This window comes from Theropithecus gelada, chromosome 1 (assembly GCF_003255815.1).
Source record: "Theropithecus gelada isolate Dixy chromosome 1, Tgel_1.0, whole genome shotgun sequence".
Lineage (NCBI taxonomy): Eukaryota > Metazoa > Chordata > Mammalia > Primates > Cercopithecidae > Theropithecus > Theropithecus gelada.
The window spans coordinates 114,950,995-114,963,409 of record NC_037668.1 but is presented as its reverse complement, the minus strand read 5'-3'; the positions used below and the strand labels follow the sequence as shown (position 1 = coordinate 114,963,409).

Below are 12,415 nucleotides of genomic sequence, written 5' to 3'. Positions count from 1 at the left end.
GCTGAAAATTTGCACAGATGCATTGTTACGAACCCAAGTTAATGCCTTCATTCCCCATTTATTGATTATATCCCACCTGTCACCAAACGTTGGCGTTTCTGGCCCTGAGATCTGTCTGCTTCTCCCCAACCTTGTCTCTACTTTTCTTGACAACTGCAGTCAGGTCCTCAGAGGTTTTCATGTTCTTAGTTTTTAGCTTGAGAGCCTATTGTTTACACTGCTGCTGTCCTTTCTGTTTAAAGAGTGCAAATCATTTCACTCCTGGGATCCGGAGTTTTATGTGTGTACTATTTAGCAGTCCTTACTGTTCAAATATACTAAGATATGAACTCCGTCACTTCTGGAATAAGCAAGTCCTATCTTCTTTAGAACACTCAGCATTTCCCCCCTTTAATCTGTACAAATGAGTGATTTGTATGTGGAAAGAACAGCAAGAATCAGAACCAGGAATATCTATGCTACAGGTACGTAAGTGACGTGGTATTAAGATAATCAGTAAAAAGTACAGTCATTCAAAAATATTTATAAAAATATCATTTATGAAATGACAAAACTAGTATTCTGCAGGGTGAGAACGGCACATCAGCTTGGTAACACTATTCCAGCACAGCATGTAAATACCAGCAGTTATTAGCCTACCCTGCCCAGTACTTTGCATACATCATGCCCAACCTTTGCAACAATCCTGTTTACTGACATCACATTGCTAAATGCAGATCCCTTTGACTCTCAAGCCATGTTCTTTGTTCTGTCACTGCAAGTACACACCAAATTCTGTTAAGAAAATTCATCACTGAACTGGTATTTTATCAACCCAATATCATATAATATAAATAGAATCAATCAAGCATTGCTCAAAACAATGAGCCAGTGGCTAAGAATTGAAAATCAATGTAATTGAGACTTTCTTTTTTCAGGGGGGAAAAAAAAAATCAGAAATGTGTGTTCTAAAAAAAATTATGGACATGTCCAAACTGTGCCATAAATGTTAGATTAAGTTACTTTCACATTTCTTTTTTATTCTAATAGCCCTTTGTCTATTTTTCTTTTTTCTTCTAATTAAGTATGTACTTTGTAAGTTTTCTATCTGAAATGTTATTACCAGCGATGAAGTACAACGCAAAAGCAGCAGAGACGTGTCAGTCCAGATAAAATATTGTCACAAGCCATACAATCATTAAAAACCAATGATGATGCATGCTTTTCTGATGGCAACACTACCTGAGAGTTAAGTTGACACTGAACACTGAGTCAGCTTGGAAAATGTCCATCAGTGTCAACGCTACAAAAGAAAATATTAAAACAGGACACCAAACCATTTTTCCCCTTCCCACTAAGTGTTTATTTTATAGCTTTTGCATCAGGTAGTCAACTGAAACACTTCAACATCAGAAAGCTGGCAGAATGTTAAGGAAAAGGAGTGATTATCTCTCCAACAGATGTGACAAAATGGTTTCAAGTTGGAAACAGAATTGCATAAATGAATCAACTGAATGGAGTGGGGGAGGGCAGGGAGCGAGAAGAAAGTAGTAAGCATCTTCCAACAGGACTATGAGGGGAAAAAAAGGCACTGTTGAGCTGTGTATTTATAAAATAAAAGTCAAAATACGCAATCCATGTTTCCAAAATTACATTCAACACTGCTTCAGAGATGCTCACATACCTCTCAATAGAAAGCTACAAAAACTGTCTAAAAAATGAGATAGACAGCATCAATGTCCCAACACAGGCTTAACAGTAATATATTTTAAAGAGTTCATCACCATCAGGGTCCATTTTATAAATAGTACTGCAAAGGCCACAAAGCTGCATGAAATTACAGGATAAATCTGACTAAATGATCATTCATTTCAATCTCTAAAATTCCTGCTCCAAGTAATCAGAAAGTAAGCTCCACTCCAGAGGAGCTGAATTGGCAGTGGATTTGAAACAGGGTTGCTTTTCTCCTCAGAAGGCTGCCTAAAGAGCAGTTTAGTTGGCATCATACAGCAACTCTGCATAGGGTAAACTGATGCAAAACCGTAACAGCAATTTCTCTGCTTCCTCTGAAAGTAAACAATGCTAATTTATGAAGAGGTCAACTCAAATCATAAAGGAGAAGCACCTGGGCCTCTTAAAGGCAAACTACATAAAAGGTTACAGGGACCTTCTCATAATAAGGATTCTAGGACCATAGGTGTGTTTGGGAATGACCAATGGGAAAATCCAGTGAGATGATTTACACAGATGTTCTCTACGTAGATTTGAATATAAATTAAAATGCCAGCTATGCATTTGGGAATCAGCCTTTAGGTTAAATTCTCTAGTGCTTTCAGAATTATTTGATTTTATTAAAAAAGAATCATTGTCTACAAACTATTTTCTTTCTAACAATGCAAATACAGTAAGCAAATCATCTGCAATATCAAAATATTGTTTGTAAATCACTGATGGCACCAACGATTTTAGGAATTTCCAATAGGACACATATTGAGAAAAAGCAACAGATTATAGGCGTTAACCAAATTTTAAGATCAGAAAATTATAAAAATCAGTAAGTTTAAACTATCTAATTTTCAATAGTTTAAATCCAATCATCAGGAATTCAGAAGCACCCAATATGTTTGAAGTTGCACAAATGCACATGGATGACAGGAAAGTAATCCCCATGCAATATCTTAAGTGTTGCTATCAGATATATTTAAGTGCTACTTTACAGATTAAAGTTGGGTAAAATCAAAATATATTTTTCTTCCCATTAGATTTTAAAACAATCACAATAATTTATCAACAGTTGCCATTTCACAGCAATTAGAAAACAGGAGTTGATACAAGTTGAACAGAAAGGTATCTTTTCCTCTTTTAGGAAATAAACATACATATATATATTTCACATACACACAACATTATCTTTAAAATTCCAAGTGGTTAATTTACTTTTGTATTATAAAAAAATTATCTCCCTATGGTCAAAATACTGAAAAAGCGCAAAGGCTGAAAAAAGAAAACCACATTTGCCACTTTAAAAAAATACATTATTGTCTCAGTGGTTCTATTTATTTAACTGATTATAAAGTATTATGACTCCTAGTACTGTACTGGACCTGATGGAATTAAATCCACCCCTTTCTCAGTCTCCAGAAAGGATACTCCTAACCCACCCTAAAATATGGTAAAACAAATGCCCCTATTCTGAACTGTTAAACTGGGAAAGAAAACATGCCCACCTGGAAACAATATAAGTCATAAAAGTTTATGAATCTGTGCGAGAGACTACACGAATCAGAAAGCAATTCTTTGGATATGTTAGGAGCTTTTAGAAGTATATAAACTCTTTTAGGCCTCTAGAGTACAGATACGAAGATGATTTCTCCATAAATAATGATTTAGCCAGTGCAATGGTTGGTAGCCCACGGTCTGCATCTGGGATGTCTTCTGTTTTTGTAAATAAAGTTTTATTGGAACATAACCGTGCTCATTTGTTTACATAATGTCTATTGCTGCTTTTGTGGTACAATGGCAGGGTTGACTAGCTGTGACAGAGACCATATGGCCTGCAAAGCCTAAAATATTTACTCTCTGGTCCTTCCACAGAAAGTTTACCTACCTCCTGATCTAGTTCACAAAGTACTGCTCTAGTTACCTAAAAGAGTTAATGCACCTCAAGAAGATTTGGGCATGTGGTGCAAGAGTAACTTGCATACTGGGGTTTGTTCATTAGCAGGTAATGTCAAACCCCACCCTGAAGTGGTGCTTTACTTTTGGGCAAGGAAATAATTTGTATACACTTTCAGGAAATACCTATAAAAATCAATTTGAAAAAAGAAAGAAAAAAGCCAAATAATAATAATAAAAATAAAAAGCCTGGCTATGTTCTTTTAATACTTTTATATTATATTATTGTGAGGAAAGGGTGCTAAAATGATTCTTCCTGTCATTCTTTTAGTTTTTCTCTAGTTTGTTTATAAATGTTTTCTCATAAGAAGTGTTCCCTCATGCCCTCCCATAACCTTTAAGGCAATCTACCTAAAATGCTTACAGTCTGTGAAGCCTTGTTCAGAAATATTTAGTTAAACCATAGGTATAAAATAGCTACCATTTCTGAATAGTAATGTAAAATAAAAACAGAAACATCTTTCAAATTTGAAGAGCAAAGTTTCCCTGACCCTAGTCAGCTAACAAAGCCTATTTCTAACAGGGAACTTCCTAAACTCAAGCAGCTGCTCATGAAGCTTTAAGAGTTCACAGGTGTTTCATATTTCAATCGTTGCTGAAACATGGAAGATAAAACACCGGGAAGATATGTATCAAACACAAATTTATATCAAGATTAACTTTTTCAACCAGCTTACAAGCAGACTTTTCCCTTTCTTTGTTAAAAAAGGAATGCTATGAAACTATATGTTAAAGATGTTTCTATAATAATACCTTACATTTATATAGCGTTTTACAATTTTCAAAGTGCTTTCACATGCCATCTCATTTAATCCTCACAACAGCCCTGTGAGGTAGGTACAGCAGGTATTATTATCATTTCAAGATGAGGAAATTGAGGCAAAGAGAGGTTAAGTGACTTGCCCAAGATCACACAGCTGGTAAGTGGTAGAGCTAGGACCTGAAATCAAGTTTTTTGACTCCTTGTCCAGTACTCTTTCCACTGCAATTACTGCCTCAAGTTATGAATAATGAACTGTGTATCAAAATTGAAAGCTTATTGAAGTTCATTTCAGTGATGTCTTAACAGTAAAGTTAAATGAGAAATACAAGAACAGTAGGTCTGATGGTTTTACTTGACATAAAATTGGTGCAAAACCACTTTTGTCTAATTACTTGTAACCTTTTGGTCCAAATACATAAAATATGCAATATTTACAGCATTTTCCTTTTTTTGTAAATGCAATGCTTTAAAACACATTATAAAGCACCTTAGTAAAAATAGTCTACAGGTAAAAGTACAGAAGAAGTAGGAAAATCCTACCCATACCACCGCTCACTAATGGAGTCATAATACGGAGTCACCGATATCTCAGTTTACAGCTTTACAAATAACCCATGGAGAAACAAATACTAAACTTACTTTTTTGATATTAATGTGTAAAAATCTTAACTAAAACTTCAGACAATCTCAGTATTCTTTGAAGTATCTTCCCAATATTAGACATTGAGGAGACAGGAATGAGAAATACTGCTTTGACGCTTTATCTTTTTACCATATTAGTCATTTAAATTGATTTTTAACACTAATCAGTATTTAAAAAATTAAAACCACCTACATAAATATGGGCAAATCCAACTACAGCAGAAACATTTCTTAGCAAATATGATTAAACATTCCAATAAATTTCATGAGACATGACTCACAAAAACAAAGTACACACTGTCAAACAGTTATTAACACAATTCAGTAGAGGTGTATAACCCAAACCCTCAGTGAAGGCAGAAGAGGCAAATGGACTCATCTTCATTCATGGTTAGTTGAAAAAATGCTTTATCAAAAACGAGAGTATCAGAACCTTTTCTGAAATTGTATTTAGCCTTTTGATTAGACCTGCCATGAGTTCATTTTAGGTGATGTATATTTTCTCCCAGGCAGGAGGTTATAACTTTCACCAAAGTTTAGCCAGGAAAAATAAAAATGCCTGAAACTTAAACTTAGAACACTGACATACCAGCCAGTATCTACTTCCTTGACGTTACTGTATGTTTCCTAATTTGGCTCGATATAAACTGTCATATACACCTACTGTCAGCAATCCAGACTGTGGAGCTGAGAACAAAGGTGAAGATAGGGTCAAATTTTAGTTCAAGAATCCAATAGTCACACCTTATACTCAGTTCGACTTAGGGTAAATCTTTTCATAGAAAAAGTTTTGTGCGAGGATGTAGAGGTCTCCATCTTTTTCTCGAACAGCATGGGCTCTGATGAATTGGAACTGCTCTAGTGCAAATTCATAGAACTCATTCTCCATTTTCCAAATATCAGATTGCTGTAGTTTTGCAATGGTTTGTTTAGTGGGGAGTTTCTTCTCTGTGGTTTTCCTAAGATGAGATTTCTTTCCTACTTACAAAGGGGGAAAAAAAGGAAAGGTAAATAATTCTTGGAGAACACACAAAAGGTCAATGCCTCTTTATTTGAAGAGGTGGTTAATATGACATATTAAAGAATAGGTAACATAATTGTCTTATATAATTCAGGTAAAAATGGAACCTTGATCATACTAGAGCTATGATTCAGTCCTTTAGAATGTAAATCCTCAACCTAGTAAAGACTTAATGAAATGTCAAATAGTAAATGTAAGGATTGGCACACAGTGAAGTGTAGGTTGTCACCTCACACACTATATTCTCAAGTTCTTGGTGCTCTGAGACTAGTTCATTTCTGATAAAATATCTATTGCCAAACTGTATTCTATTTTCTCATAATCTATATTCTCTAAAATTATGTTAGAAGCTAGGGCATATGCATCCTCAAGGAAAGAGTTTCTATAACTGCATCTTATCAAGCAACAGCAAAAAACAAAACAAAACAAAACAAAAACATAATTAACTTATCACTTTCAGATACGTAATACAGCTGAGGCTGCTGAAACATGGCTTAGGCATACTTTAGTTCCACTAGCCCACCTCTACTTCAAAATGGTAGTAGGCAGGACTAATACACAGGCCTATGTTTGACATCTGGCAAGAAATGTATTGAATACTATACATTTCTAAGGCTGGTTCTGTAGTTTGTATCATTCCACTATTTCTACAGTGCCTTCTAATTTTCACCTAATTCACAGTTATTCAGTAGAAAATAGTGAGCAGAATCAGACAAGATACCTGCCTTTCTGGAGTTATCTGTCGTGAAATGTCGTCGTTTCACTGAAGAAACTTTAAGTCATATATTTACGAGTTGCAAACAAACAAACAAAAGAAACCAAAGAAAGTTTTAAAAAGAAACCCTTCCTTTATATACCTGTGCGATAGAGTTCAGTAGCACCCCTGAAAAACCGGGGCAATGCTGCCTCCAATAACATGATAAAATCTTCAAGTTCTTCAGTAACTCCCACCAGAAAATATTCATTAACTAGGTTATACTTGGCTTGATCCATAGCCCACCTGCTTCCCACATTCCTGAAACCAAAGAAAAGGAATTAAAACCTGGTTGTGAAATCTGCTGAGCGTTTTTGGTGCCTTTGACACTATATATTACAGAGAAAATAGATAAACACATGTATATCCAAAGTCTCAATGCCCTTTTATTACCATCCTGTGGGAGGCACACCTGTTTCTAATTTCCTTTGCTTCCATCTCCAGTTTCTGCTCAACTATGCAGTGCTAATTCAGAGTTTACCAGAGGACTCTTAACATGAGCAATTTAGTTTAAGGGCACTTTAAAAATGTATATGGATATAAGAAAATATACCCCCCTATATGATTTAGTGTGTTTTAACTTTTTTAAGCTACACTAAATTCTGTTCATTTAAGAGCTCTCTAGTAAAGTGTAAACAATTCGTGTTTACTGCTTATTGTATGAGTTTTGAATTTTTGTGAGCTGTTTTCTGAAATTTCTGAGGAACAGAAAATAGATAATGGCTCTGCTAAGAATCTTTTATTTTTATTTTCATTTACATTGTCAGCTAATGCTATTAACAGAGATTTGATCCAAAATAAACTCTACTTTTGGGTTCTTTTTAGCACAAATATTCCTTAATCCAAATTCTAGCTCTGCGTTTAAGCAGCAGTATGGTCTTGAGCTGACGGCTTCACCTTTCTCAATTTTGTTTTCTCAAACTATTTAAAAAAAAAAAAGAGGGGGACGGGAGTCATGATTAATTGGTTTCTAAGCACCCTCCCAGTTCTGTGAATCTATGAAATATACTGAAGAAATACAATTAATATCTCCTCAAAAATGCCCAATAGAGCAATAGTCTTTATTGTTCTAAGGCAGGGTTTGGCAAACTTTTTATATAAAAAGCCAGAGGATAAATATTTTAGGTTTTGCAGACTACACAGTGATATGGTTTGGATATTTGTTCCCTCTAACTCTCATTCTGAAATGTGATTCCCAGTGTTGGAGGTTGGACTTGGTGGGAGGTAACTGGATCATGGGAGCAGGTCCCTTGTGAATGGTTTAGCACCATCCCCTTAGTGATAACTGAGTACTTGGCTCAGTTAGTTCATTAGAGATCTAGTTATTTAAAAGACTGGGGGCCAGGTGTGGTGGCTCACACCTGTAATCCCAGCACTTTGGGAGGCCAAGGCAGGCGGGTCACCTCATGTTCAAGACCAGCCTCACCAACGTGGAGAAACCCCATCTCTACTAAAAATACAAAATCAGCCGGGCATGGTGGTGCATGCCTGTAATCCCAGCTACTTGGGAGGCTGAGGCAGGGGAATTGCTTGAACCCAGGAGGCAGAGGTTGTGGTGAGCCGAGATCACGCCACTGCACTCCAGCCTGGGTGACAAGAGCAAAACTTCATCTAAAAAAAAACCAAAAAGACTGGGACTTCCCCCTTCATTCTCTTGTTTCCACTCCTGCCATGTGATGCGCCTGCTCCCACTTCACTTTCTGCCATGATTGTAAGCTTCCTGAGGCCTGCACCAGAAACCAAACAGATGTTAGTGTCATGCTTACACAGCGTGCAGAACCATAAGCCAAGTAAACCTCTTTTCATTATAAATTACCATCTCAGGTATTCCTTCACAGTAATGTAAGAATGGCCTAATAGAGAAAATTGTTCCTAAGGAGTGGGGTATTGCTGTAAAGATACCTGAAAATGGGAAAGTGGCTTTGGAACTGGGTAATGGGCAGAGGTTGGAAGAATCTGAAGGGCTCTGAAGAAGACAGGAAGAAGAGGGAAACTTTGACATTTCTTAAGCTGAGACTGGTTTAATGATTGTGACAAAAATGCTGACAGAAATATGGACAGAAGTCCAGGCTGATGAGGTCTCAGAGGGAAATGAATAAGCTACTGAGAACTGGAGTAAAGGTCACCTGTATTATGCCTTAGCAAAGAACTTGGCTGTGCGGTGTCCAAGTTCTAGAGATCTGTGGAAGTTTGAACTTAAAGACTGATGACTGGTTGGGTGCGGTGGCTCACACCTGTAATCCCAGCACTTTGGGAGGCTGAGGCAGGTGGATTACTTGAGGTCTGGAGTTTGAGACCAGCGTGGCCAACATGGTGAAACCCCATCTCTACTAAAAACACAAAAATTAGCCGGGTATGGTGGCACACACCTGTAATCCCAGCTACTCGGGAGGTTGAGGCAGGAGAACTGCTTGAGCCCAGGAGGCAGAGGCAGTGAGCCGAGATTGTGCCACTGTACTCCAGCCTGGCTGACAGAGTGAGACTGTCTCCAAAAAAAAAAAAAAAAAAAAAAAAGTGATGACTTAGGACATCTGGTGCAATACATTTCTAAGCAACAAAGCATTTAAGATGTGGCCTGGCTGCGTCTAAGAGGCTACAATAAAATGCAAGAGCAAAGGAATGACTTAAAGTTGGAACTTATATTTTAAAGGGAGGCAGAGCATAAACATTTGGAAAATTCACAGCCTGGCCATGTGGTAGAGAAGGAAAGCCCCCTTTTTGTGTTGTTTTTTGTTTTAAAGACAGGGTCTTGCTCTGTTGCCCAGGCTGGATCTTGGCTCATTGCAGGCTTAACCTCCTGGATTCAAGTGTTCTTCCTACCTTAGCCTCCCAAGTAGCTGGGATTATGGGCATATGCCACTACACCTGGCTAACTTTATGTTTTGTAGAGATGAGATTGCCCAGGCTAGTCTCAAATTCCTGGGCTCAAGCGAGCCTCCCACTTTGGTCTTCCAAAGTGCTGGAATTACAGGCATGAGCAACCACGCCCACTGAAAAGCTTACTTTCCAGGGAATAGGGCAGGGAATAGGGAAGGAATTTAATAACACTGTGGAGCAATCACTTATTAAGGAGGTTAGCATGACTAAAAGGGAGTCAAGTGCTAATATCCAAGACAATGGGAAAAAGGCCTCAAAGGCATTTCAGAGATCTTCCAGGCTGCCCCTCCCATCATAGGCCCAGAGGCCTTGGGGGGAAGAATGATTTAAGGGGACAGGCCCAGGGTTCTGCTGCCCTGAGAAGCCTTGGGACATTGCTCCCCACATCCCGGCCACTCCAGTTCCAGCCTTGGCTCAAAGGAGTTCAGGTATAGCTTGGGCCACCAGTCCAGGGGAGCATAAGCTGTAAGCATTGGTGGTTTCCAGGTGGTATTAAATTTGCAGATGCTCAGAATGCAAGTATGAAGGAGCTTGCATTCCACCTAGATTGCAGCTTCCATCTAGATTTCAGAAGTGGGTTGGGTTGGAGCCCTCACCCCACTCAGAGACCCAAACAGGGAACTGCCTAGTGGAGCTGTGGGAAGGGGATTATGCCCTCCAGACCCCAGAATGGTTGGCTCACCATCAGCTCTCACACTCTCCCTGGAAAAACTGCAGGTACACTCAATTCTAACCCATGAGAGCAGCCATGTAGGCTGTACCCTGCAAAGCCATGGGGGCAGGGCTGCTCAAGGCCTTGGGAGCCCACCCCTTGCACCAGGATGCAGGAGATGAAGTCAAGGATTATGTTGGAGCTTTAAGATGTAATGACTGCCCTGCTGGGTTTCAGACTTGTGTGGGGCCTACTGCACCTTTCTTTTGGCCAATTTCTCCCTTTTGGAATGGAAATGTTTATCCAATGCCTATACCACCATTGTATCGGGAATAAATAACTTGTTTTTTTTTTTTTTTTTTTTAATCTCACAGGCTCACAGGTAGAAGGAACTCATCTCCAGATGAGATTTTGGACTTGGGACTTCTGAGTTAATGCTGGAATAAGACTTTGGGACTACTGTGAAGGGATGAATATATTTTGAAATATGAGAAAGACATGAGATTTGGTGAGCCAGGGGCAGAATAATATGGTTTGGATGTTTGTTCCCTCCAAATCTCACGTTGAAATGTGATTCCCAGTGCTGGAGGTAGGGCCTGGTGGGAGGTGACTGGATCATGGGAGCAGATCTGTCATGAGTGGTTTAGTGCCATCCCCTTGGCAATAACTGAGTTCTCGCTCAGTTCACACAAGATCTGGTTGTTTGAAAGTCTGGGAACCATACCCCCGCCCCTAGTGCCCACTTTCTTGCTCCCACCATGTGATATGCCTGTTCCTGCTTCACCTTCTGCCATGATTGTAAGCTTCCTGAGGCCCTTGTTGGTGCCATGCTTGTACATCCTGCAGAACAGTGAGCCAATTAAACCTCTTTTCTTCATAAATTACCCAGTCTCAGGTAGTCCTTTATAGTAATGCAAGAACAGCTAATACACATGGTTTAGGTTACAACTACTCAACTCTGCTGTTGCAGTGTGAAAACAGCCACAAGCAGTAAGTAAAAAATACATGTGGCTGTGTTTCAATAAAACTTTATTTATAAAACAGGTGACATAGCTGGGCATGGTGGCTCATGCCTGTAATCCCAGCACTTTGGGAGGCTGAGGCAGGTGGATCCCTTGAGGTCAGGAGTTCGAGACCAGCCTGGCCAACATGGTGAAACCCGATCTCTACTAAAAGAACAAAAATTAGCCAGGTGTAGTGTAGGCACCTGTAGTCCCAGCTACTCGGGAGGCTGAGACAGGAGAACTGTGAACCCAGGAGGCGGAGGATGCAGTGAGCCAAGACTGTGCCCCTGCACTCCAGCTTGGGCGATAGAGCGAAATTCTGTCTCTAATAATAATAATAATAATAATAATAATAAAACAGGTGACAGGCCAAAATTGGGTCTGCAGGTTACAACCTGTAGTTTGCCAATCCCTGTTCTAAAGAAATGGTTAAAAATTGAGAAGGCATTCTTTATAGGCTTCCAATTCTTATACTAGTATGAGGCTTTGATGTAATTTATTGAGTAGGACCTTAAACTCCACAGCAATCTAATAATATATCTCAAATAATGAAGAAATTCCTTTTATTTCTCATTATGGTTTAAGGAAGAAACTTTGAATATGTTCCTTTTTTCTCCTACTTCTCCTATTAAAATGATTGAATAGAACAAATAAACATGTAAAATTATTTTTAAAAACTGAAAACTCAACACATTCTGAGGAAATACATTTTTTATTAAAGTATCTTCATTTTCCACTTGATATTTACTAGCAAACTAAACCACACCCTTAACCTTGGTTTCTCTTAAAGTCAAAATCAGTTTAACAGTAAAACCAGGTGAATTTTAACCTGCTAAGCCTTTACTTAATTTAACACAAATAGCTAAAACAGTAAGCTTTGGACAAAATAAGATTTATGACCACCTCCCAGTCTCTAAGAGCTCTACTGGAATACAGCAAAACATAGCACCAAAAATAAGAAATATTAAAAACCAGCATCTGAGAAAACAATGCAAGGATATTAGGATATTACTCTACATGAAGAATCTTTTAAATGCATTTAAAAGTA

General features: G+C 38.3%; 1 protein-coding gene across 2 annotated transcripts in view; it reads right to left on the bottom strand.

Moving 5' to 3' along the window:
* Window positions 1-503: 503 nt before the first annotated feature.
* HS2ST1 (heparan sulfate 2-O-sulfotransferase 1) overlaps window positions 504-12,415 on the bottom strand; it is a 200,201-nt gene continuing 188,289 nt past the window's right edge. The window contains exons 6-7 of one of the 2 annotated variants that reach the window (XM_025389006.1): window positions 6,938-7,095; window positions 504-6,040 (exon numbers count right to left, since the gene is read on the bottom strand). In XM_025389006.1, the coding sequence (XP_025244791.1) occupies window positions 5,811-6,040; window positions 6,938-7,095 (388 nt within the window). In that variant the 3' untranslated portion in view covers window positions 504-5,810. The remainder of the gene's footprint in view (window positions 6,041-6,937; window positions 7,096-12,415) is intronic. The other variant, XM_025389015.1, reaches the window with a different exon arrangement.